Source organism: Syngnathus typhle, linkage group LG1 (genome assembly GCF_033458585.1).
Source record: "Syngnathus typhle isolate RoL2023-S1 ecotype Sweden linkage group LG1, RoL_Styp_1.0, whole genome shotgun sequence".
NCBI classification, from domain to species: domain Eukaryota; kingdom Metazoa; phylum Chordata; class Actinopteri; order Syngnathiformes; family Syngnathidae; genus Syngnathus; species Syngnathus typhle.
Window position 1 is genome coordinate 29054149 of NC_083738.1, and position 24476 is coordinate 29078624.

At 56.1% G+C, this 24476-nt stretch overlaps 2 protein-coding genes across 8 annotated transcripts; both read left to right on the plus strand.

Annotated features, from left to right (window-relative positions):
* Window positions 1–230: 230 nt before the first annotated feature.
* Window positions 231–7179, plus strand: LOC133161931 (transmembrane protein 151A-like). Its single transcript, XM_061290675.1, has 6 exons — window positions 231–323; window positions 2802–3149; window positions 3500–3634; window positions 3763–3902; window positions 4003–4042; window positions 4250–7179. The coding sequence occupies exons 1-6, from the start codon at window positions 258–260 to the stop codon at window positions 5384–5386; spliced, it is 1866 nt and encodes a 621-aa protein (XP_061146659.1). The 5' UTR covers window positions 231–257; the 3' UTR covers window positions 5387–7179.
* Window positions 7180–9505: 2326 nt separating this feature from the next.
* On the plus strand, window positions 9506–22893 carry LOC133156914 (protein phosphatase 3 catalytic subunit alpha). 7 transcript variants are annotated; one of them, XM_061283025.1, is made up of 15 exons: window positions 9508–10005; window positions 15077–15277; window positions 16923–17047; window positions 17162–17273; window positions 17352–17497; window positions 17663–17802; window positions 18000–18077; window positions 18152–18246; window positions 18320–18445; window positions 18526–18597; window positions 18941–18967; window positions 19443–19527; window positions 19815–19912; window positions 21000–21029; window positions 22682–22893. In XM_061283025.1, the coding sequence occupies exons 1-15, from the start codon at window positions 9945–9947 to the stop codon at window positions 22873–22875; spliced, it is 1590 nt and encodes a 529-aa protein (XP_061139009.1). In that variant the 5' UTR covers window positions 9508–9944; the 3' UTR covers window positions 22876–22893. The 7 variants fall into 7 exon arrangements, with proteins under 7 accessions (XP_061139034.1, XP_061139009.1, XP_061139042.1 ...); XM_061283078.1 differs by lacking the exon at window positions 9508–10005 and adding an exon at window positions 14059–14602; XM_061283068.1 differs by lacking the exon at window positions 9508–10005 and adding an exon at window positions 14848–14975.
* The last annotated feature ends 1583 nt before the right edge of the window (window positions 22894–24476 follow it).

Consider the following 24476-nt stretch of genomic DNA (forward strand, 5'->3'; position numbering starts at 1 on the left):
CGCCGTCATCGTGAAAGCGGACACCAACTTGCGGCAGATGGGGTGACCGACGTGACCGAGCCCGCTGCTCCACCCGGGAGGAAGTGCCAGCTGCAGCCTTCGGACACGGCTGCCGCCGCCACCGCCGCCTGTGCTCGCTTGTAGGAGGGGAGGAAAGGGGAGGGCTGGGGGGTGGTGGTGGGGTGTTGGGTTGGGGCCGGGTTGGGGCCGGGTTGGAGGGGGGGCACGGGCACAAGCGAGGAGCGGCAGGAGGGAAGATGCGGACGGAGGAGAGGGCCGCCGCACGAGAGCCCATTTTGGAGGAAGGCTCGGGACGAGAGCAGGTAAGGACGCCGGACGGTGGGCGCCGCCGGCCGGCCGGCCGGCCGACAAGTTGCGGTGCATGCGGACACGCCGTGTCATTGAAGGGAAGGGCGAAGCGGGTCAAGGACACTCGATCGGGCGGGCGCTTGTTTTCGATCGGCCAGCCGGCAACGCAGAGCGAAGATGACATCTTTGGAGTAGGCTCAACTTGATTGTATTAGCCGTACATATTGCTCAATCTCCCCGACTTTTTTCTAAACGCTTTGCAGCCAATGGTTATTTGAATCAAAGCTTGCTTGCTTGCTTGCTTGCTTATGACGTGCTCAAAACGTTTGAATTTCCACAACGCAGTACAACATTTCAAATCGGCAGAACAGAAAAGGCACAAGCCAATGGATTAGCATTCACTTCCTGGTTTGCTCATGGTCAGAAAATCGGCAAAATTGACGATCATGATTTTCCCAAGTCAATTCAGATGTTTTCATTTGATTCAATCAACACAAGGCTCATCGCACGGCTGTCACGGAGGACTCCAAAAATGGGAGAAAAGTGAACTGTTGAGAAGCGGAAAGTGCCAGCAGCTGGACGCGTTTTTCAAAAAATCACCAATCGATTATTAGTCCCATCTTTGCAATCAAATAAAGAGGCCAAAGTGTCTGTGCATCGCGCGCGGTTTGACTGACTGCTCCACAGCGGTGGGTGTGCCAGCCTCGACCACCAGGAGGCACTGTAGTGTCCGATAGTAGTCGTGCAGACGTGAGTGAAGAAAAAGACAATCGAGTTCCATTCGTCTACTACCAACTTACTCGAACGCGAGTCCGTTTCTTGTGGAGCCTGAAGAAAATCCATAAAGGTGGCCAATGTCAACGGCATTTGCCATTTATTTGAGCATCTAGCTAGCCAGTGTCAAAGGTAAGGCCGTTTCGTTTGGAGGTTGAAATTGACAGGAAAGCTCAACTGGCAGTGGCCGTACCGTCGTCATTGCCCCCCCCCCCCCCCCCCCCTTCTCATGAAACGGTCACCATTTGCCAAAGTGCTGAAATCTAAGACGTAAACGTTTTGTTGTCGAATGCCCCGTTCCAGCATTCCTTGCTTGCTGCCATGGAGAGCATAGGCGATGCATGCGATCGAGTGTGCTTCCTGTTTTGCCTTCCCGGATGGACTCGATGGCGGCCTCGCATCCGCCAACCTCCCATCCGCCAACCTCCCATCCGCCAACCTCCCATCCGCCAACCTCCCATCCGCCAACCTCCCTCCCTCCCTCCCTCCCTCCAACCTCCCTCTCAAGCACTTATCCCATTTACCTTCAGTCAATAGTCGACTGCTAAAGTGCAGTCGAGTCCTTCATTCGTTTTATTACACTTTGTCTCTCGACTGACCATCATTGTCCTACGACTAGAAACATACAGTACATACGTAAATACACATAGGTGTATAAGAATGTATGTATACACACAAAATACATTTCCAGATCCTCAGTCACTTCTTGGTCTGCCTGCCCACATGGCAAGATTTGCTAATTATAGCACACCTCAGCTCAGCAGCGGAATGGGAAGGCCGCTAACAAACGTGTGGACTGTGGTTGAATACCAGGAAACACGGCAATCGATCAAACACGGCCACATCGGAGATTTGTTGTGTCAGAAAGCTGAGGACAAATTTGGAATCCCATCGGTGAACAAACACTTCAGTTGCTCCTACTGATTCTGAGGCGGCTGGGGCTTCCATTCGCATGGAAGCAGAGAAATAAATGCTTGTTTGAAAACGGGGCGAGCAGGCGACAATATAGCCATACGTATATGGCGCTCAAGCTATCTGTTTTGCCAGCGTTGGGGGAGGGAGGGAGCGAGGGAGGCTGTATCAGGCAAAACTCAGAGGTCGTTGCGTCAGCAAAGGTAGAGCCCGTGGAGCTCAGAGACAGGGCAGGCCAACGGCATCTGAAATAGGCCGGAGATGGGCGACCTTCAAGCACGCCGTGCTATGTCCAAAGAGCCGCGTTGCGTCCTCTGGCCAGCGTCCGCTCCAGAATCGTCTCCAAGCATCCTAGGTGACTAAATTATTCACATGCATCGCGATGCCGGGCTCTGACGGGCCAATCAGAACTAGAGGCTGGAGAAGGAGGGCTGGCTGTAATATGACATCCGCACAGTGCAAGTGAGGCCGCGTTCACTTAGCCATGCAAGCAATAGCGCTCACTGCATGGCTCGTGCTTGTAATTACGTTCCGGGTGGCGATGTCTCCGTTGAGGTCGCCAGCCACGCTTCCACACTCGGACCGACCCCCTTTAGCGGCAGGAAGGTCGTCGCTGGGGACGGGCCGCTACGGTGGCGACAGCATCGGGAACTAAAAATGAGAAAATTCAACTTTCTAAGAAAAGTAGTAGTATAGTCAGCCGCTTCTTCCATCTCCAACGCTCGCTATGCTAAGCGGAGCTATCGGAAGACCGCATGGTCCCGCCGCCGCCGTTCCCTTACACGTCTCTGCACGCGTCTCCTCAGCAACGTCCGATCCGGCGGTCGGCGGCGGCGTCTCTGTGCCGGGAGTCGCACTGGAAGTGCCTGCTCCTGAGCCTCCTGATGTACGGCTGCTTCGCCGCGCTGATCTGGTGCGCCCTGTGCCGCGTGCCCGTGCTCAGCTCGTCGCCGGTGCGCGTGGCTGCCGCCGGCGCCAGCAACTCCACCACCTCGACCGCCTACTACAGTGACGTGCGGCGCCTGGAGAGCCCGTGCTCCGGCGGCTACCTCTACATCCCGCTGGCCTTCCTGGCCATGCTCTATGTGGTCTACCTGGTGGAGTGTTGGCACTGCTTCTCCAAGACGGCTGTGTTGGCGCACGCTGAATTCCAGGTTTGTCGTGCGTGAACGTACACTCGCCGGCATGGCTTCTACTTCCCAACTCAAATCATCTAGCGTGCTAATTCCTCTCAAACCGGCGGTCAGAGTGAAATTTCCAAAGCTCCGCCGTTTCCCCACTCATTTGCTAGGCAGTGATCTCGCCCTATGCTGCCGTCTGCTGGCCATCTTTGGTGTTTCTTCAAGCTCAAAGCGGAACTGGCCAAGACTTTGCGCTGGCTGGACAGCCGGCCATTGAGGGATTCGGGGAGCCACGCTCAAAGGCTTGGAGCTACTCTTCAGGAGTCAAAGCTCTGAAAAGTGTGCTCCTTTTTTTTTGCTTCATTGACGCCAAACATTCGCAGGACGTGTACGAGCGCGTGCAGCGGCTCCAGCAGGCCACGCCCTGCATTTGGTGGAAGGCCATCAGCTACCATTACGTGAGGAGGACTAGGCAGGTGACAAGATACCGCAACGGAGACGCGTACACGACCACGCAGGTGAGAGACACGGCTCCCTCTAGCGGTGCGGAGAAATGCGTCCCCTTTCCTGCTCACTGCACTAGTGGCATTGGTGGTACGAGACGAGTCCACTTGAGTTGTGACATTTGCAATTGTGGTCTTTCCAGGTCTATCACGAACGCGTCAACACTCACGCCTCCAGCTCCGAGTTTGACTACGCCCGCTACGGCGTCAAAGACGTGTCTAAGGAGCTGCTGGAGCTGCAGTTGCACTCGGCGGTTCGCCTCCGCTTCACCAAGTGCTTCAGGTAGGTGAGCTTTATTTTCCATGGCCTGCTCGCAATTTGTGGTGAAAGATGACCGGCCGAGCGAGCGACTGACCGACCGAGCGCCTTTCCCCTTCCTCAGCTTCTCCAGCGCACGTTCTGAGGCTGCCTATCTCACCCAGGTAATTGACAGACCAAAGCAAAGGTGAACTGGCCTAAACTTAAGGACGAGAGATCAACTCGCCTTAAGCCATTTGACACGCACCACTCCCTCCAAATTTCGATTGGGGTTTTTTGGCCGTCATACGTGAGCGTAAAGCCTTGAATTGATTGGCAAGCGCGTGCATGGCACGGCCCGCTGTCAACTCACTTGTCCTTCCCGCCCCAAGCGAGCACGCTTCTTCGGCGAGAACGAGGGCCTGGACGACTACATGGAGGCCAGGGAGGGCATGCACCTGAAGAACGTGGATTTCCGCGAGCACATCCTGGCCTTCCCGGACCCCTCGCACCAGCCGTGGTTTTCCAAGTATTGGGTCTTCTGGCTGGCCTCGGCTTTCCTGCTCTCGTGGCCGCTGCGCGTGCTGTCTGAGTACCGCACGGCCTACGTGCACTACCACGTGGAGAAGCTGTTTGGGGAGGACGAGGATCCCGGCGGCGGCGGCGGAGGAGGACCAGGGGAGACGGAGAACGGAGGGGCGGGCATGGCGGCCATCCCATGCATCGCGGCTCTGAATGGGTCCAGCTACAGAGCCATCTCCCGGGTCAACACGGTGGACATGACTGAACTGGAGTGGCACATCCGCTGTAACCAACAGATGGTTCCCAGCTACTCTGAGGCCATCCTCATGGACTTGGACAGCGGAGGCAGTGGCAGCGGCAGGACCGACAACTCCGCCGCGTTCACGCCCGTGTCTGGACCCCCGGGCACCACCCCCAACCCGGAGGGGAACCCACCTCCCCTGGCGCTGCCGGTGGTCTTCAACTCCACATACCTCCTGCAGAGCTGCCCTCGATGTCGGCGGACCGCGTCCAGCTGCAGTCTGCCCTCCCGACTGAGGACGCCCACGGGAACCGCCGCCCTGCTCAATGCCACCGTGGCCGCCTTGAGGGCGGCCGGGCACGGCGGCCCGCCGGGCCGGCTGGTGCTCAGTCGAAGCGGATTCTCCCTGGGTAGGCTCGGAGGAGGGAGGCGGAGCAGCCTCCTTCATTCCTCCCGCAGCATGGGAGGAGGCCCGGCGGGGAGTCGGGAGGACGGCGGCGGCGGCGGCGGCGGCGGCTCTTTCCCAGGCTTGGGATCCCGGCAGGACGACGAGGAGAGCCGAGGTGTGCTGCAGGCCGAAGGCGATGACCAAGACGAGCGGGAGGCGGACGAGGGGAGGGGCGAGGACGGCCGCAGCCAGAGGGCCGGGCGAGACGGAGGAGGCCTCTTCCGGAGGGATCGCCCGCCTTCCTACCAGGATGCCTTCTTCTTCCCTGTGCTCATTGTCCACGGTGATGAAAGCTGCCATGCCGGGGAGCGCCTCTGAACACGCAATGCAGGCTGGCTTTGGACTCGCCTACACCGAAAAAGGGCTTCTCTATCGGACGGACAAAGCAGCGCTCTTTATCTTAGGCATGGTTTCACTTGAGCACAAAATCAGTTGCCCCGCCCCAAAACTTTGCCAGTGCAGCGAGCCAAGACGGACGGAAGCTGGCTTCTGGATCAATCTATGCAAGAGCAGGAGGAGGAGGATAGGGGAGGAGCAGGATAGGGGAGCCGCAACGACATTGCCTCACCTGGCCCGGAGTCCAGATCTTCCGCACAGCAGCGCACCCACCCATTCAGGCAGGCAGAAACGCCTTTGTGGAACACCCGAGCGTCTTCCGCAGCACTCTGGTGCGAGCACATCACTTGCTACGAGCACATCAGCTGCTGCAAGCGAGGCCCCTCCCTCCCTCCCTCCCTTCGCAGGTACGGCGAGCACACGTGGATGAAGATGGCCTCCAATCAGCCACGATGACATGAAATCGGACATAAAAGTCAAACCGGCGAGTATTTCATCTATCTATTCATCTAGTACGTATGGATTTATTTCATTATTGTTCCTTTGATTTGATTGTACGGACGGAACGCACTTGGGCAATAATCTATCGCTCGCTCGCTCGCTCTCAGTCTCTCTCTCTCGCTCGCTCTCAGTCTCTCTCTCTCTCTCGCTCTCTCTATGCTGTAAGCATTTGGCCACCAAACTGAAATAGTCAGCGCGTGCACCGCGTTCCCGTTTAGCGAGCTTGTCGACGGGACTTCCAGGCGCTCTCCGACATCATGGACATGTCCTCCTCCCGCGTCGCCTTCGTGCGGCGTCTAGCGCCGCGTCGAGCTGGCAGCAAAATATCGAAGAAGCACTTCTCCACCCGGCCACTCACCCTGACTCAGACAAGGTACAAACCAAATCTGACATGGTGGAAAGTGAGTCATTGTCCTTGAAATTCACGCTCGAGCATGCGCTTTGCCTCGCCTCGCCGCTGTCTTGAAATCCGCCACAAATCCGCCCCGGCCTCCCAAAAATAAAACAACCCCAAGATCGTCGTGTCTTTTCAACCAGAGGCGTAGCCAAGCCGGGGCCGCGCCCCGGTTAGGACTCCCTGCGCCCCGGTTGAAAAAAAATCGAGCTTTTTCGATTCTTCATCTTCATGCCGTTTTTCTCTTTCGGTCTGTGCTTGCGCTATTCTATGTGCGCGATGTTATCCATTCACCGTTTGCCTCCCGGACCCGGATGTTGTTTTAGCGATCAGCGAACGGCGTGGGTGATGTTCGATTTTTTTTTCCTGTGGGCGCGCGCCCCTACTGGAAGAATTCCTGGCTACGCCTCTGTTTTCAACTCAACTTTTCATTGGCTACTTCAGGGATCGTCAACGGTGAAGGAGTGGAACTCTTTACGAGCCCTAGGCTTCGTCTCCCTCCTTGCACAGTTATTGATATAACAATATGTGCTAAACAATAAACTAACTAACGGTGGTCCGCGGCCCTCTAGCGGCCCGTGGTGGTATTACGTGTGGTCTACAAAATGGAAAAGAATTATAACTTTTGTCCAAATAAAATTCCAGCTCATTTTGTCAATCATTGGCCCTCTAGCGGTCCGTGGTGGTATTACGTGGGGTCTACAAAATGGAAAAGAATGATAACCTTTGTCCAAATAAAATTCCAGCTCATTTTGTCAATCATTTACCCATCCAAAGTATGTCACATGTAGCTGAGATTCCCAAAATACATACAGATGCAAATAAATAGCCTGTATAGGTCTATCCTCCTTTGGTGCAAAATAAAATAATATTCTGCCAAGGCTGTGGTCCCCGAGTTGCTTCTTGGTGATTATGGTGGTCCCTTGGACTAAAGCAGTTGAGAACACCTGGTCGACGTTATTAAAGGGAGCGAGAGGGAGGCATCAGTCCAATGTTTCTGCTGTGCAGCGTGGCCGCCAGGGGGCAGTAAAACACGCGCACGGAGACGGTCGCAACTCCTCAGTTAGTCGCAATAATATTTGGTTCATGATACCATTGTTATGTACGGAAGAGGATTAGGGCCGGTGAAGAAAAAAAAAAAGAAGGGTGACAGGATTCTGACTTTATTCTCAGAAGTCTGACTTTAAAGTCATAATTCTGACTTTATGCTCAGAATTCTGACTTTTAAGCTAACATATTCACGTAAGGCAATTTATTTTGACAGCAAGCCGCGATAGGGAGTGAAATAAAAAAGAATCGTTCAAAGCGCAATTTCGGGGAGGTGCACAAATGGCTTTCCGTCGTTATCCATCTTTGTCGTCGCCACGAGGAGGGCGACTAAATGAGCAATAAGCGAACGGACTATGCGGTTGTTTTCAATGCAAACTATGTGGTTGTTTTCAATGCAAACTTCAACAGGCAGTGGCAATATACTAATGTATAGATATAATAGACTATTTGCCAAAGCGCTGCTCGCTGTATTTCGAAATCTCCAACGCAATCCCCACCAGTCACCGCTGGACGTGACGACGCACGTTCTGTGAGCAATTCAGCCGGCGCGCCAAGCAGGGGAGCCATCCGTCTCGCCGTTATTGACGACCCGAATCGCTGCCTTGATGAATTGGAGGCTGGACGGGGGGGGGGGGGGGGGGGGGTCGTGGCGCTTCATCGCTTGGTGAACCTGCGGAAAAAACGACCCCGCCCACGTTAGCGGGGCATTCGACAGCCCCCACCGCAGCCGCCGCCCCAAAAAGCCGTCTCCACTCTGGTTCTGGTCGTTAGGCCAGATAAATACGTTTGCTCGGATTGCACCAAAAGAAACGAAAACTCCACAGCCGAGAGTGGCATGACGGCATCCTCAATGCGTCAACGGCGGAAAAGTGGCCGGCATCAAGCTCTCGTGGCAAGACGATGAGAGGGCGGGCGCTCGACTTGCTTTTCGGGCCACTTGATGAAAGAGAGCGAGAGCGAGAGCGAGTCGTCCAGCGCCCGCGGGTAGCCCTCGCCATCTCACATGACTCGAGTGCACTGGCCGGAAACCTGAGGGCGAGAAGAACAAAAGAACCTAGCTGAGCTACAAAGTTTGCCAAGCCACAATGAAAGGCACAACTCGTGGCAAGAGCCCTTTTTAGCCCACTTGAGATGGCAGAAGCTGATGAAGCCATCAATCAAGCACAAGGAGCCACGAATCAACGGGCATGGCAAGAAGGCATTGCGGCTGTGAGGATAGATGGGCGGGTAAACGGCCCCAAAGGATTGCCCGCGCGGCATTTGTGCCTCCGGCCGGCAGTTCATCAAAGCCAGTGCATGGCTGGAACGTGCGCTCGCTCTGCTCTGCTCTCTTCATTTCCTCGGGCTGCACGTAAACAACGCGGATTGAATTAGCGGGCGCCTTTCCAAGTCTTGCAGCCGATCAATTCCAAGCAAAGCTTCAGGGGCGGCCCTGGCCCGGCCCGGCCCGGCCCGGCCCGGCCCGGCCCGGCCACTCGGCTCCTTTGTCTAACTCTCGCATAGCAGATTGCGAGCTGAGCCCAAGTGCACGTTGAAAGCCTATTTGCAGCCGTCACCATACAACTGACTCGTTTGCACATTACAAACAACATTTTTTGAAAATCTCAAGAGCGTCTCATCAGGCGAAAGACCAAGCAACGTCTTGTTACGAGAATCAATTGGAGATTTCACAAGTGCGGATCGAGCCGGCATGGGCTCTGGCGCTTCCCTGCGTCATTGAACAGCTGTCTTTGTCTTTTTACTGCTGAAACAGAATTTGTGGTGTCGTTTCAATTCAAGTGGGTGAAAATTGGAATAAACAAAGGTCAGGGACCACTTTAGCTAGATCAATGATGTCATTGATGAAGACACCGTAGCTCTTAAAAAAAACAAAGCCAGCTTCAAGTAATACGCCGTTGTTGGGCACGGTCAATAGTTGGCTTTACATAACAGACTCTTATTAGACTTTTCAAGCAAGCAAGCAAGCAAGCAGAATTTGCCCGCAGGGGATCATCAAGTATCGTTCGCCTTTTCTTGCGTCAAAGGGAGATGGAGGCGTGGCCTTGTGTGCGCCGGACCAATAGAAACGTCTAGTGTTGCGGCTGGGCGGGCTCAAGGAACCAGCACTTTGCTTGCGTGCGCTCTGGCTCTGGCTCTGGCTCTGGCTCTCGCCCTGGCTCTGGCTCTGGCTTTGGCTCTGGCTCTAGCTCTAGCTCTAGCTTTGGCTCTGGCTTTGGCTCTGGCTCTGGCTCTGGCTCTGGCTCTGGCTCTGGCTCTAGCTCTAGCTCTAGCTCTAGCTCTAGCTCTAGCTCTGGCTCTGGCTCTCGCTCTCGCTCTCGCTCTCTGCCCTCTCCGCGCTGCGTTGGGGCGACTGTGCGCGGAGTAAGAGCAAATCCGAGCTCGCAGCCGGCCGGAGCAGTGAAATCGAAAACCTGCAAACGTCGCTGTATTTTTGGCCGCTGACGGGATCCCCCGTCTTTCCTTCCTCGGCTGGAGCCAGGCAGCAGCAGCAGCAGCAGCAGCAGCAAGAGACTTGTCCGGCGAGAGCGACGCGGCCAGCCAAGCGTTTTCCGCCTACTTTCTTCTGCCCCAGCTCAATATTCGTTCACACTGGAAATGTCCGAAAGCAAGCCGAATGACGAGCCCAAGTTATCGACGACGGACAGGGCGGTGAAATGTGAGTACACGACCATTTTGCGTTGACATTTTTCCTCCCCCACCCTAACCCTACCCGCGAGACGGATTCACGGTTGAGATGGCTGGCTGGCTGACGGGCTGGCTGGCTGGCTGACGGGCTGGTTAGTTGGCGGGCGGGCGGGTTGCTTGGTTAGCAGGCTAGATGGGCTGGCTGGCTGCTTGCTTGGCAGGCTGGCTGGCTGGCAGGCTGGCTGGCGAGGAGGAACAACAAGGGTGTTCGCCGACAGCGGCGGCGCCCTACGAGGAAGTGAGGCTCACCCTGACCCAAGCGGGCTCCCGACAAGCCACATTTTGTACCGTTTCGCCCTTTGGGCCGGACACCGTGGCAGCGCATGAGCCACTGTGAACAAGCATCGCAAGGGCGAGCTGCAAGCTCCTTTTTGCTCGCTTGCTTGTACCGCCGACCATAGAGCTTGCTTTTCTTTTATCCCCCCCCCCCCCCCCCACTACAGTATTCCTGCCCGCGTTCTTCTTTCTCCCTTTTGCATTCTAGTAGAACGCAATAAAGATGACAATCGGTTTGTGTGCGCAAAGAAGCAACGCAGGCAGTTGCATTCGCGGTTTCCTCTCCTGCTGGCAACTGACAACACGTAGTGTGACGTGCCACACTTTGCTCCAATCTGTCATACAAGAGGGCCTTGTCTTGTGCGGACGGACGGATGGACGGACGGACGGGTGCCGCTCGCTTGACAGCAACAACTAGCACTTGAGAACATAGTGAAGAATTGTATTTCCAAAATATTTGAATTTTTGCCACCTTTTTTCATCCAAGGCACAAAACGTTTACATTGGGAATATTCTCTCTCGCTCTCTTTCTCTCTCTCTCTCTCTCTATGTACACGTGTGTAGATGAAAATGACCATTTCCAAAACGTTTTTAGAAAAGATTAAACAAATTATGATTCAAATGCAAAAGACTCAACCTGACTCTTAGACTAGTTCCTTAAAAATTGCAACCCAAGTCACGTTGTACCGCCCCCTGCTGAGTGGTTATTGTGGTGAAAGAGCCACGATTCGTCTCTTTTTGTTTTTTTTACGTACAATGGACAGTACATCCAGGTTCTCCCGTCAAGCCGCACACCGGGCTTTCCGGCGGTCCTCAAACGCACCGCATCATTGCTATCCATCGGCGGTGGCTGATCCGCATGCTCGTAACTGTCGAGATTCTGTGATTAGCAAGTGGCTGAGCGGGCCGTTATCCTGTCCATAATGCACCCCGTCATCCAATTTCTGCGGCATGGGAAACGCTGCTCTGGCCGACATTCCCGCCTTCCGCCGATCCACATCAGCGAGCTCTCTTGGAGGGAGGCATCTTCTCTCTCCTCTACACAGAAAGGAAAATGTTCTTGGCTCGCTTCTAGTCGGACTTTGTTGCGACCAGGGGCCGCTTTGAGACAAAGCCAGTTTCTCTGGCTGACCGAGACTGTCGCAAGAAGCGGCTCTGTGCGTCACCCGTTGCTTTCTTGCTCCTTTCCCTTCCTGTTAGTTGACTGGCTGGAGATTTCTCAATTGCGGTCAGAGGAAACGCAAGCGCTTGGCCCACGCGTTTGCCATGAAACGTTCCACTTTAAAATTGGGAGCAAATTGTCACCTAGTCTGCGCCATCTCGCAGAGAGAGACCGACCCCCCCCCCCCCCCCCCCCCTTCCACTTTTATTGGTTTTTGTCTTCCACGTGGTCAGGAATGGACTCGGTGGAACGGAGGCCCGCTTGGCCAACCGAAAGCCACGGACGGCTCGGCGGAAATCGCCGGCAAGCAGGAGGAAGCGCTCCTTGCAGCGCAAAGCAGAGGAGCATCCTCGCCGTCTTTAATCTCGGCGGCTGCGACCGGCCGTCACCTCGCTATCGGGCTGAGCCTTTCCCGTCATGGAATTGGGTCAGTGTGTCAGCCTTTCTTCTGGAGGCTGGAGGAAGAAAGCTTCATCTTCTGAGCTCCAACAGCTGTAATAGGAACAAAGCACACGGAGGAGGAAGCAGGCGCGCCCCTCTGACGTGAACCTTCTCGTCATAAGGCGGCCAAGATGGCAATCTGCGGAAGAGGGCCGAGCCTGCCAAGCCTACCCCGGGCGGGCCAGGCCTACACCTGGATTGGATGTGAGAGCAATGGCTGTTCACACTCTTGGGTGAGCGCAGTGGTGTGGAGCAATGTCACCAAGGAAGCCTTTGCTGGGATTTGTGTCGGTGTTTGCCGTTTGTCCTGGCCGGCTGTAGTGCCGCCGCATTCCATCGCAGGTTTGCTTTTTTTCTTTTTTTTAATCTGCTAATGGCCTATGGTGGCATTTCCATGAGGTTGCACTTTTTGTCAGCCAGCCAGCCTGCCTGCCTGCCTGCCAGCCCTTTTTGATTGAAGAAGCACCAATGCAGCCAATTGAGACCAGCCTGAACTACGTACGGATGGGCGATGCTTATGCTGAAATCCATCACGCGCTGGATGTTGCAGTGGAGTGAGCGGCTGAGTCCCCCGTCTTTTGCTCACGGTGGCGAGCGGCAGGAGGCGGCGGTCCCGTCCACCTGTCAAAAAGCGCAGTGGCTGTGCCAAAAAGCAAAGTCAACTGCACTGAGCATTTCAATCAAACAGCCTTCCCTTCTTGGGGCTGGTGGTTGGAGACCACTAGCTAGCTAGCTAGCTAGCTAGCTAGCTAGCTAGCTAGCTATTTCTCTCCTTCTTTCCTCCAGAGGTGCCACGGCGTCTGTCGGGGCATATACACTTCAGGTGAAATTAGACACGCACGCACGCACGCACGCACGCATTGGCAGGTGCTCGTGCGCTTTGACCTCATAACCTTCCGACGCCGGAGGCTTTGTGAGGAGAAATTGGACCCGAGCGCACCGTGTACCCTGTTGGCCAAGAGAAGTGTGCGGCAGGCAGCCAACTGGCATGGCGCTGGCATGGCTAACCCCCCCCACCCCACCGTGCAGGTGCAAAAGCCACGTTTTGTACAACCATGGCTACGAATCCTTCCCTGCTTTCTCTTGGCCTTCCATAGTTTGTGGTCGGCCGCATGGCACAGATGGAGCGACAGCTTTTTGTCTTCACACGCCACCATATTGCGCTCATGCCTTCCCTCCCGCAAATGGACCTGTGCCACTCGGGTGCTCTTTTTCTACGCTCTTCCGGCGTGCACCAATTGGTTCGCAAAGCCCTCTGGGCGGTGGCGGCGGCGGCGGCGGCGGTGGCGGCGGTGGCGGCGGCAGTGGCGGCGGTGGCGGCGGCGGCGGCGGCGGCGGCGGCGGTGGCGGCGGGTCATCTTCCGTCGTCTTTCGCTGAGCCTGGCCAACTTGAAGCCCCGGCCGGTTGCCCTCGATGCACATTACATTGCCAAGGATTTCGTTTGAAACGTGCTCTTGAACATTCGGCCGAATCACTTGCTGGGTGCGGGACCCCTGCCTCGTTTGTCGGCTTTGACGGAAGGGGGGCGCATTCCTGCCAGCCGCTTTTCACTCAGCGCTCCCTCCCTCCCTCCCTCCTCCCTCCAAAGCTGATTACAGCTGCGTTGCTAATGAAAGCTAATCCCGTGTCACGGCATAGTGGAGGCGGCGGCGGCGGCGGCAGCGTCTTCAGAAAGGCTCCAAAGCTGCCCATCCGAGAGCCGTGTCACGGTTGGCGAGTCGGGCGAGCGTTTGCACGTCAACGTTGAAGACCACAATGGCGCAATTGTGCTTTGTTTACAAACACAGCCAAGTGTGACTATAGACAGCGAGCTTTGACACTCAGTGGCGCCCGCCCAGACTTCCGGACGAGGCTACCGTCCGTCCATCGGCAAAAAACACCTTGGCGCACGCTGGTCTCAATGTTTGTCTCTTTTTGCCCGCCATGGAGGCAAAGAATGGACGGCACGTTTGAAACCAGGGAGATAGATCTTGGGCGTAACTGTGTCATTGATCCGCTGCCACTCTGCCCATCCGCTGCAGGGACTTGCCTGGGTCAGTAACCCCCCCCCCCCCCCCCCCCATCCATCGGGGGGATTTCTGACTGATGGCGCCGGCGTGCGCGCTGGCTTGCAATGCGTTGGAATGCGTGGAGCGAACGGCCCCGGCCGAGTGTCGCTGATGCACAAGAGGCCCCGCCACCACGTCCACCCGTTTGTTTGCCGTGTTTTAGGCCTGGCTCGACTGCGGTGCGTCAAAAATGAAGACTGTTTCCCTGGCAACGCACTTTATTGGCTTTCAGCTCAGCTCAGCTCAGCAGCTTTTCATGGTCACCAACGCTTCGCCCCGTGAACGCTCTGATGAGATGATTCACCGACGCTAGTGATGATGACATTGACTCGGGGTCACCGAGCTCTTGAATTTGTTCCACAGAAAAAGGCATGCACGTTGAGGGTCAAGAACTTCCGGAAGCAGAGGCCAGCCTGTTGTTAGTTCTGAGCCGCTGGCGCAAAGGGACGGACGGCTCGTTGGAGACGCTTGGAGGGGACGGATGCGTTTTCTTGACACTTTGGCGTGACGTCGAGGCAGTCTGTTTGTCGCTGGCGCTTTTGGAGCATCTGGACAGGGCTCCGTTGAATTTGGAAGAACGTACCGTGACGTTCATACTGGTCCGCGGCAGTAAACGCTTGGATTCCGCTCGATGAACACGGTGAATGCAAATGCAGGATGAAACGGCCGAGACTAGTGATTTGGGGACAGAAGCGTGAAAACGGAATTGTGCGAGAGTGGCCTGCCTGCCTGCCTGCCTGCCTGCCTGCCTGCCTGCCTGCCTGCCTGCCTGCCTGCCTGCCTGCCTGCCTGCCTGCCTGCCTGCCTGCCTGCCTGCCTGCCTGCCTGCCTACCTAGCTGCATGCGAGGGAGGGACGGAGGGAGGGCGGGAGGGAGGGAAGAATTCATTTTGCTCCGGGAAGAATATCAAGTTTCCGTGGCTGCCGCTGGCAGGGCAAATAGGGCTCTGCTTGGCAAGGGGCGCCAGAGTGCAGGTCTGCTTACCGCTGGCGTCACCTCCGGCGAGGATGGAGGTTAGCGTCCGCGCTGGCTGGCGCTAGCTTGAGCAGGATGCATGCGCAGCTTTCCAAATGAAGAGGCACCTTTTTGACCCAGTTTGCCTTGATCTCCGCAGCCGTTCCGTTCCCGCCCAGTCATCGACTGACGGCCAAAGAGGTGTTTGACGGCGAGGGCAAGCCCAGAGTGGACGTGCTGAAAGGCCACCTGACCAAGGAAGGACGCGTGGAGGAGGCGGTGGCGCTAAGGCTCATCAGGGAGGGCGCCGCCATCCTGCGCGCCGAGAAGAACCTGCTGGACATCGAGGCCCCGGTGACAGGTGGCCCGACGCCTTCTTGAATTTCAATTCAAAGTTGTCCGCATTCCGCTCCAGCCGAGAGCGTCGGTAGCTGTTTACTTTTTTTCCCGCCGCTCCTTTCGCCTGCGCCTTCCGAGCGGCTCCAGCGCCCTTCCCAAGGCCGCTTTGGATTTGGGGGGAGCGAGCGGCTCAATACTTGCCAAAGAGTCCCGCCTCGTCGTCAGCACACGCGTGCGGCTCCAAATGTTGCCGTGGAAATGTCGGCGTCATAGTTTGGGTCCCAAAATGGGAGGCAAGCCACAAAATGAACAAAATGACCATCACTGGCTGCTTGCCTGTCTTCCTGGTCCTTCCTGGTCCTTCCTTCCTTCCTTCCTTCCTTCCTTCCTGGTCCTTCCTGGTCCTTCCTGGTCCTTCCTGGTCCTTCCTGGTCCTTCCTTCCTTCCTTCCTTCCTTCCTTCCTTCCTTCCTTCCTTCCTTCCTTCCTTCCTTCCTTCCTTCCTTCCTTCCTTCCTTCCTTCCTGGTCCTTCCTGGTCCTTCCTTCCTTCCTTCCTTCCTTCCTTCCTTCCTTCCTTCCTGGTCCTTCCTTCCTTCCTTCCTGGTCCTTCCTTCCTCCCTCCCTCCCTCCCTCCCTCCCTCCCTCCCTCCCTCCCTCCCTCCCTCCCTCCCTCCCTTCCTCCCTTCCTCCCTTCCTCCCTTCCTTCCTTCCTTCCCCCCCTGCTTCCCCCCCCCCCCCATTAGACTTGCCAATGAGGCTTCTTTGATGCCTTTCAAATCCGACACAGGATCTATGGCAACCGGCCATCGTTGACTCGCTCGATTGAATTGCCGGCCCAGCCCACCGGTGGCCTGGCTTACTCTGGGCCGCTTGGCTATCTCGCTGGCTGTGTTTGCCCGCCCACCCAAGCGTTCACCCAACGCCGAACCTTTCAGGTGCCTGCGTCAGAGGAGGCAAAAACGAAGGCAGACAATTGCACTATTCTCGCTCTCACACGGCCAAAACAGGCGCTGAGGCACTTGTTTGTTTGTCCTTTCCAGTCCACCTTTGCTCTCTGAAGTGCACGCATTGCAGTTGGCCAGGGCAGCCGATGTCGCTGTCGTCGCGCCCGCCTCGGTCGGAGCCCGATACGGGCCAAGCCTCTGCCGCTCGGAGCGCCCCGTGTGGGTTCTGAAGCTTCATTGTGTAACAGCCGCCCACTCGCCCGCCCGCCCGCTCGCTAGCCGCAACGCTTCTCAGGGTGCTCGCTCGCGGGCTGCGGTCAGAACAAATGGTTCCTCGCCGCGGCTAATTTACGCCCACCTGTTCTTGTGCTTCTCGCGCGTACGGGTAGGTGGACTGAAGCCGAGCGACGGACACATTGTTTCTGGCGGCGTGTGCCCCAACCCCCCCCCCCCCCCCTCTCAGGCCTCTCGCGCTTTGTCTGAATTGCTGAAAGGTTTCATTGCGGCGGCTCCATCCTCGTGCGGATCCCGCCCGCTCAGCGGTCTGGCGCCACCATGTGAACCAGACGGAGCGGTGGCGGTCGACCGGCTGTGTTTTTTTCTTTTTCAAATATTTGGAGTTGACGCCTGCTATTGGCGGGGGTTGAAACTCGGTGGGTGGTGTCAGTCTAGGGAAAAAGCTGATAAGAAGATCACACGGATGGATGTTGTTTCCGCTTGTAGTGTGCGGCGACATCCACGGCCAGTTCTTTGACTTGATGAAGCTGTTTGAAGTGGGAGGCTCCCCGGCATCCACGCGCTACCTCTTCCTGGGCGACTATGTGGACAGAGGCTACTTCAGTATCGAAGTGAGTGGCCGGCCAGAGTGCGAGAGGCGACGGAGAGGAGCGACCCGGCGCTGGCTGGCCGGCCGGCCGGCTGGCTTTGCGTCTTGACCGCAGCGCTCGCTCTTGTGGTGGCAGTGCGTGCTCTACTTGTGGGCCTTGAAGCTCCTCTACCCCAAAACCCTGTTTTTGCTGCGCGGGAACCACGAATGTCGGCATTTGACCGAGTATTTCACCTTTAAGCAGGAATGTAAGTCCTCCGCCGCCGCCGCCGCCGCCGCCAATGCTTGCCGGTTTGACCCGCCTCCCCGGCCCGCCTGCGCGGCAGGTCGAATCAAGTATTCCGAGAGGGTGTACGACGCCTGCATGGACGCCTTTGACTGCCTTCCCCTGGCGGCGCTCATGAACCAGCAGTTCCTGTGCGTACACGGAGGACTTTCTCCAGAGATCACAAATCTGGATGACATCAGGAAAGTAGGTGGCCCCGGAGGGCAGGGCGTTTTGTTGTTGTTGTCGTCGTTGTTGTTGTTGTCGTCGTTGCAATTGCGCCGCAAACGAGCAGCAAAGCCAAGTGGCCAGCGATGGAGGACAAACGTCTGGCTCGGGCCCTTTCACGTGCTTTCAATGTGCTCTTTACAGCTGGACAGATTCAAAGAGCCTCCGGCCTACGGCCCCATGTGCGACCTGCTCTGGTCCGACCCCCTGGAGGACTTTGGCAACGAGAAGAGCCAGGAGCATTTCACGCACAACACGGTGCGGGGCTGCTCCTACTTCTACAGGTGGGTGGCGCCGGGATGGGCCGGCATGGGCCGGCATGGGCCGGCATGGGCCGGCATGGGCCGGGATGGGCTGGGATGGGCCGGGATGGGCCGGGACGCTCGACGCTGACAAAACTTGCCGGCCTCAGCTCGATTAGCGAGTCGGCGAGCCAGGGTCAAAGGCGTTTAACTCCTTTCCCTTGTGCCGGCCGCTGCAGCTACCCGGCTGTTTGCGACTTCCTCCACCACAACAATTTACTATCCATCATCCGGGCCCACGAAGCGCAGGATGCCGGGTGAGTTGCGACAAAGGGGGTAGTGGGGGGGATGGAGCCAGCCGCGCTCAGCTGGCTGCCCGTGCGCTCGCCAGGTACCGCATGTACCGAAAGAGTCAGACCACCGGCTTCCCGTCCCTCATCACCATCTTCTCTGCACCCAACTACCTTGATGTCTACAACAACAAAGGTGAGGCGACAGCGGGAGGGCCGAGCCCGCTGGTTTGCATTTGATCCCTTTTCGTGGTTTGCGTTTTGCGCAGCGGCCGTGCTGAAGTACGAAAACAACGTGATGAACATCCGCCAGTTCAACTGCTCGCCCCACCCCTACTGGCTGCCCAACTTCATGGACGTCTTCACCTGGTCGCTGCCCTTTGTCGGCGAAAAGGGTCGGTCGGGCCAGCTTTTCTAGCCTTTTTCTAGCTTCCTCGATCGGGTTGCCGGAGTTCTTCCTCTGCTCCTTCCGCAGTGACCGAGATGCTGGTGAACGTCTTGAGCATCTGCTCCAACGACGAGCTGACCACTGACGAGGACCTGGACGGTAAGCGCAACGGGATGGAGCTCTTATTGTGCTCTGGGCGTTTCTTTCTCCTCATTCTTGACATGCTCCTCGAAAGCTTCACGCTTTTCATCACGCAACCCCGCCCGAGGTTTCCTTCACATCTTCATTTCCTCTTTGTTTTGACTTTCTCTAATTTGTCTTCTTTGTTTTCCAGACTTTGTTTTTCTCTTTACGCTTGTGGTGCTCTCTTTGCGCCCCCCAACCACCCACCCCCCCCCACCCCACTTCTTCCTCCACTGCCTCCGCTTTCATGCCGCAGCCATCCACTGACTTGTCTATCCCCTTTTTCTTCTGTCCTCTTCTGGGGGTACTTGATGAGAAGAACAGCTAATATATGCCCCCAAAACAGGTACAAACAAACTTCAGCCACCGCGGTGGCGGCGTGTGCGCTCACGCAGCGGCTTTGCCAGGTACTCGCCGACCTGCGACCGAGGCTCCTCGTCGTGTCAGCAAAGGTTTCTGGGCGGCGGCGCCCCGGCGTAGACTTTTCAAATGCGTTTCCCTGGTCGCAAATGAATGGCAAAGCCAGTCTATGTGTTTGAAAAACGAGTGGCGAGCCGGTGGCTAGCGAGCCGGCGCTGTAGCGGCTCGCCGACGTGGCGACCGTGTGCTCGTTTCCCTTTCTTTCTCGGACACGAAGCTGCCGAGACGAGTCGGGAGGTCGGGGTGCCGCCGTACGCGCGATGCTTGACCAGCGTGTCGGGCATTGCCGATGGCGACGCCTGCCTGCCTGCGACACGCCCGCCCGCCTGCCTGCCTGCGACACGCCCGCCTGCCGCTGAATCGAGCGGCGGCTGATGGTTTGTGATGGTTTGTACCCCCAGGTGCCACGGCCTCTGCGCGCAAGGAAGTCATCCGTAACAAGATCCGCGCCATTGGGAAGATGGCCCGTGTCTTCTCCGTGCTCAGGTACCGACTAGTGGATGGGATGGTGTTGGAATACCTTCCAGTGTGTGGTTTAATGTCTGATAGTATTTAGACCTAACAGATGGGCCGACCCAAATGCGCCCCGCCTGCACGCGCGCACGCCCGCCCGCTAAAAAACACCAGACGGCATTGCCAACGAAAGCGCGATGGCAAAACGAAAGGCGATGGCGGGCAGTATTGGGTCCAAAAGAAAACAAATCCGTTCAGCAAGACGATGGCAGTTTTGTTTGGAGGAGCCGCTCACGCCGGCACCTTTGTTTGCACATCAGGGAGGAGAGCGAGAGCGTGCTGACGCTGAAGGGCCTCACCCCGACGGGCATGCTCCCCAGCGGCGTGCTGTCCGGCGGCAAGGAGAAGCTGCAGAACGGTAAGATGGCCGCCCGCCACCCCCCCTCCGCCCCCACGGCTCCTGCCCCAACCGTGTCTGCGGCTGGCTGAGCTGGGAAGGAAAAAGTCTCACTCGCACTTATGATCCACCGGGGGGCGCCGCCCTGGGCTCCTGCCCCAGCCGTGTCTGCGTCTCAGATGGGAAGAAAAAGTCTGCCTTGCTCTTGCTTGCTTTTCAAATGTGGCCCATCTTTCTTTCTTTCTTTCTTTCTTTCTCTTCTTTCTGTTTTCCTCTCTCTCTCCCTAGAAGCCGCAGGTAGATTTGTATTCCGCTAAGCGCACGCATGTGAGACCGACCGCCCTACCCGCCTCATTTTGTGAGAGCGATTTTAGTTGTCCCGCTCATCCTCTCATGTTGAATTCCAAACAGCTCCAGCAATTTGCAGTCGTGTTTTTGAGTCAAAAAGGAACCCCCCCAAAACGTTTGTTTGGATCTCAGCAGCGATGCTCGGGAGTGGACGAGCGGCGGCCTATAAAAGGGGAGGCCGCAAATCCGAGCCGCGATCCCGCTGATCTGACTCGCTCGCGCAAGAAACAACATCCCAAATGGTGTCTCGAGCGGGGCTTCTCAAACCTTTTTGCTCGTCATCCAAACTTGGCCCGCCCGCCACCTCCCCCTTTTGCACCAGTCCCTCCGTCGTGTGGCCAAAAAGAACATTTACTCGCAAAAAAAAAAAATCTCACATGCTCAGCCCAAGTTTTCCGGAAGATTTTGAGGGCCGTATGAAACGAGTTTGTTTTGAGTAGATGGAGGGAGGAGGGATACTTTATTGGTCCCCACGGTTGTTTGTGTGTGTGTGTGTGTGAGAGAGCTTTTTTTCCCCACTGAGCATGAGAGATGGATTTTTAGCCTGCGCTTCACTTCGACCCCCGCCCCCCTTCTCTATCTCGCCCGTCTGCTAACGTGACGGGCAATGCGTCAATAACGAGCACGGTCGCTCGCTCGCTCGCTCGCTCGCTCGCTGGATCTGTCAGTGGGTGGGCGTCGGCGGTGCTGGTTGACAACGTGACCTCTTCTTTGCTCACCTCTCTCACTGGTTTTGCAACCCCCCTCTTCTTCTCTTCAGCTACTATCGAAGCTATTGAGGCTGACGAAGGTAAATCACCAGCTCCTGTGTCGCTCTGCACAGCGCGCGCAAGCGAGCGAGCGTGGGTGAGCGGGCTTTCTTTCGGGGCGTCCTGGTAGCTGTGTGAGAGTCGTGCGGACGGACGTAAGAAGCCCTGCGTGGCCACGCGGATCTGAAAGGGGAACCGCTCGGCAGGACCTTTGATTGGCGCTCCAGCAGCGTGTCCAGGTGCCACTGAGGGCCACCCGGCGGTATGTGGCGCGGGACGTGGAAAAAGAGCAAAGCCGGCGAGAGGATCCAGCTCCAAAAACCAAACCGAAAGAATCCAGAGCGAGAGGGCGTCCATTTGATCACATTTGCTTCAATGCGGCCCAGTCCGGCTTTGGCCACATTTCTGAGAGTGGTCATTTATTGGTGGAAAATCAGATCAGACTTATTTGGGATGTTTCTCAAACACACATTGAAGGGACCACCTGCCTGCCTTCACTTTTTCATTTTGTGGCTCTCAGTGGCACAACATCTGGACTTCCCCCAAAAGAAAGAAAGCAAGCAAGCGGCAGGCATCCTGCCAACAGTTTGAAAGCGCCCGAGCCTTACGAAAAGCCGCGTGAGCGCCAGCACATTGGGAGAAAGCGCTGGTGCCGCCGAGCCCGAAGCCTCCGCCCCACCACCACCCCGCTTGGCCACACGGGCAAGAAGGACGTCAAGTGCGCACGCACTAAATAGTAGCTGGCCACGCTGCTATTTAGGCTTGCTTCCAGCCGAGGAGGCCTCCTCGGCTTCCTCTTCTCTGTGGCGTGGCGTGACGTGTGCCGAGAACCCGCGTCTGACCGGAGCCGTGCAGCAACGGGCAAACGCTCAGAGCCCAAGCCGTGTTGTTGGGTGCCTTCGCCGTTCGACCATTAGGCTTGGAAGCCGGCCCCTCCCGACCTCGTCCACTTGCCAGGATAAACCGGCTCGTCGTTACTAGTCAAACAAGAGCTACCTACCGCTTTGGTGGCCGTCTTACCGTCGGGAAGCAAAAGCTAGAAATGAGACAAATAGGTTGGGAGATACAGTACGCTCCGTCCAGTTGCTCTGGAGTGAGCCAAAGCCACACAAATTACCAATTGGCGTGGTGGTGGCGGCGGCGGCGCTAGTCAACTCAAAGTCCAAAAGTCCAAGTCTGCGTTATTGTCAATTTCTTCACATGCCAAGACACACAAAGAAATCGAAAGAACGTTCCCACTATCCCACGGTGACGAGACATAGTACACGATATACGGACATACAAGCCAACGACACAAAAAAATAAAAACAAGAAGGCGCAACCAACTCCTGCTTGATGCTAAGTCCCAAACCACGGCGCTATCTTCGGGGAGCAATTGCACTCCTTGGAAGAGATGCTTTTCCTCCCTCCCTCCCTCCCTCCCTCCCTTCTCCGACACCCCGATTGCTGCACGCTCCGAGCAGACGAGCCAAGCGCTAAGCGAGCCATGGCGGAGTACCCCGACATCTCAAACGTCGTCATCACAAAAAAAAAGGGGGGGGGGGCAATTGGTGCGACGGATTGACGTCGCTACTCTGAGCCAATGTTGCCGTTTTCTTTGGCTTTCTCTCTCAGGAGGTCTCGACCGACCCGACGGGGCTTTTCCATTTGATCGATTTTTTTTTTCATTGAAATCTCTTCTCGTTCCGGGCAGCAATCAAGGGCTTCTCGCCCCAGCACAAGATCACCAGCTTCGAGGAGGCCAAGGGCCTGGACCGCATCAACGAGAGGATGCCGCCGCGGCGGGACGCGCTGCCCTCCGACGCCAGCCTCAACTCGCTGAACAAGGCGCTGTCCTCGGAGACCAACGGCACGGACGGCAAGGGAAGCGCCAGCGGCATCCAGTAGAGGGAGGGAGGGAAGCGGAGGGAGGGAGGGAGGGAGGGAGGGAGGGAGGGAAGCGGAGGGAGGGAGGGAGGTAGGGAAGCGGCGGGAGGGAGGGAGGGAAGCGGCGGGAGGGAGGGAGCTAAGCGTGTACGGCTCACACCGGGTGGGGAGGGAGGTGGATGCTGCCGCCGTGTCACTCGCCAGTCTTTGGAAATGCCTTGGAACTATTCGTCAAATGTGATCACTAATTGCCGGCGGCAGCGGGATGCGCCTAATACTCCGGCGGGCGGGCCGGCCGGCCACGAGCTGCATGGCGATGGTTCGTTCCACCTTTTCTTTCTTGCTCACGATTGTACGTTTACAACAAACGCAGCACTAAAAAGGACACAAGACGAGATGGCGTTTTTAAACATTAAGTAAGAGTGTACAAAGTAAGAAAGAACTATTTATTGATTGTTGTTTTCCCCCCCCCCCCTCTCTTTTTTTGTTTTGCTCCTCTTACAAACTAACTCTGAAATGAATGAGGCAGTCTTAAACGCAATGTTAGGGAAATGCCAAATAATGGAACGTTTTACGGTCGTGTACATATATGCTGCTTACCTCAGGTTCTTTTTGGTGTGTGCTTTGACCTGATTGTAAGTTCTTCTTTCTTTCTTCTGTATTACGGCTAAACAAGTCCATCCTATTTTCTTGAGTTTCGTAACTGGAATTTGCGTTTGCTAAGCTGTTGCTTTGTCTCTGTTGGAAGGGAAGGTTCGATTTATTAAGGCTTGCTGAGAACGAATGTTCCTTTTCTCTTTTTAAGTATTACGAACAAAGTGAGGATAGAAAAGCCTCTATTGTGTAAAGGAAACAAAGAAAAAAAAAGAATCAAGTGTCTGCCTATGCATGTTTTCTAAAAGAAGCGAAGAAGAACGTGGCAAATTTTAATCTTTGAGCCGCATTGCTCTCTCTCTCTCGTGACCTTGTACTGGACGCATCTTTGGGACGGGCGCAGCAGCGCCGCGACGCGCTTTTGCGCTTTGCGCCGCCGCCGCCGCCGCCATCATGCAACTCGTGAGCGCTTGAACGTGCGCGCGCGCGCACAGTCCAATTCCGCCGCATGTTTGCCAATTCTTGTGAGCCGTGTGTGGTTACTATGTGGAGCTCCAAAATGCATGATTAGCCCAAGGCAAGGCGTCAGTCATATGACGAGTTTCAAATTGTAAACAATACGTTTGACTCTGTTTTGTAAATGTGCTCCTTGGAATGATTCTGAATCTTCTTCTTTGGAACTCTGCTTTGTATATCAGTTACAGGTTTGATACTGCTCAATACTTTAAACAAAGCTGTGTTGCTCTTTTTTAAGAAACTGCTCAAGTGCCCGAGTAATTCACTACACGACATGAAGCCTTGCTTTTTGTAATTTAACTTTGAAACTGTTGGCAGATGAGGCATGCACTCGCAACAATGAAACATGACTATTTTATATGACTGTTCAATAAAGAAAATGTGCATGAATTTCAACTGGAGAGCCACTCACTCCTCTTTCACTCCCGTTTTGACGATGACACTCCAATGGGATCAACCAACGCTCAATGGGGCTGCATGGCTCTCCTTGTTTGATCGGGCTCCGCGAGGTG

Coding starts and splice junctions, on each gene's coding strand:
- LOC133161931 (XM_061290675.1), top strand. CDS start 258: ATGCGGACGGAGGAGAGGGCCGCCGCACGAGAGCCCATTTTGGAGGAA. Junction 3,903..4,002: donor CGCTTCACCAAGTGCTTCAG/GTAGGTGAGCTT, acceptor CCCCTTCCTCAG/CTTCTCCAGCGCACGTTCTG. Junction 4,043..4,249: donor AGGCTGCCTATCTCACCCAG/GTAATTGACAGA, acceptor TCCCGCCCCAAG/CGAGCACGCTTCTTCGGCGA.
- LOC133156914 (XM_061283025.1), top strand. CDS start 9,945: ATGTCCGAAAGCAAGCCGAATGACGAGCCCAAGTTATCGACGACGGAC. Junction 15,278..16,922: donor CATCGAGGCCCCGGTGACAG/GTGGCCCGACGC, acceptor TTCCGCTTGTAG/TGTGCGGCGACATCCACGGC. Junction 19,528..19,814: donor CGTGTCTTCTCCGTGCTCAG/GTACCGACTAGT, acceptor TTTGCACATCAG/GGAGGAGAGCGAGAGCGTGC.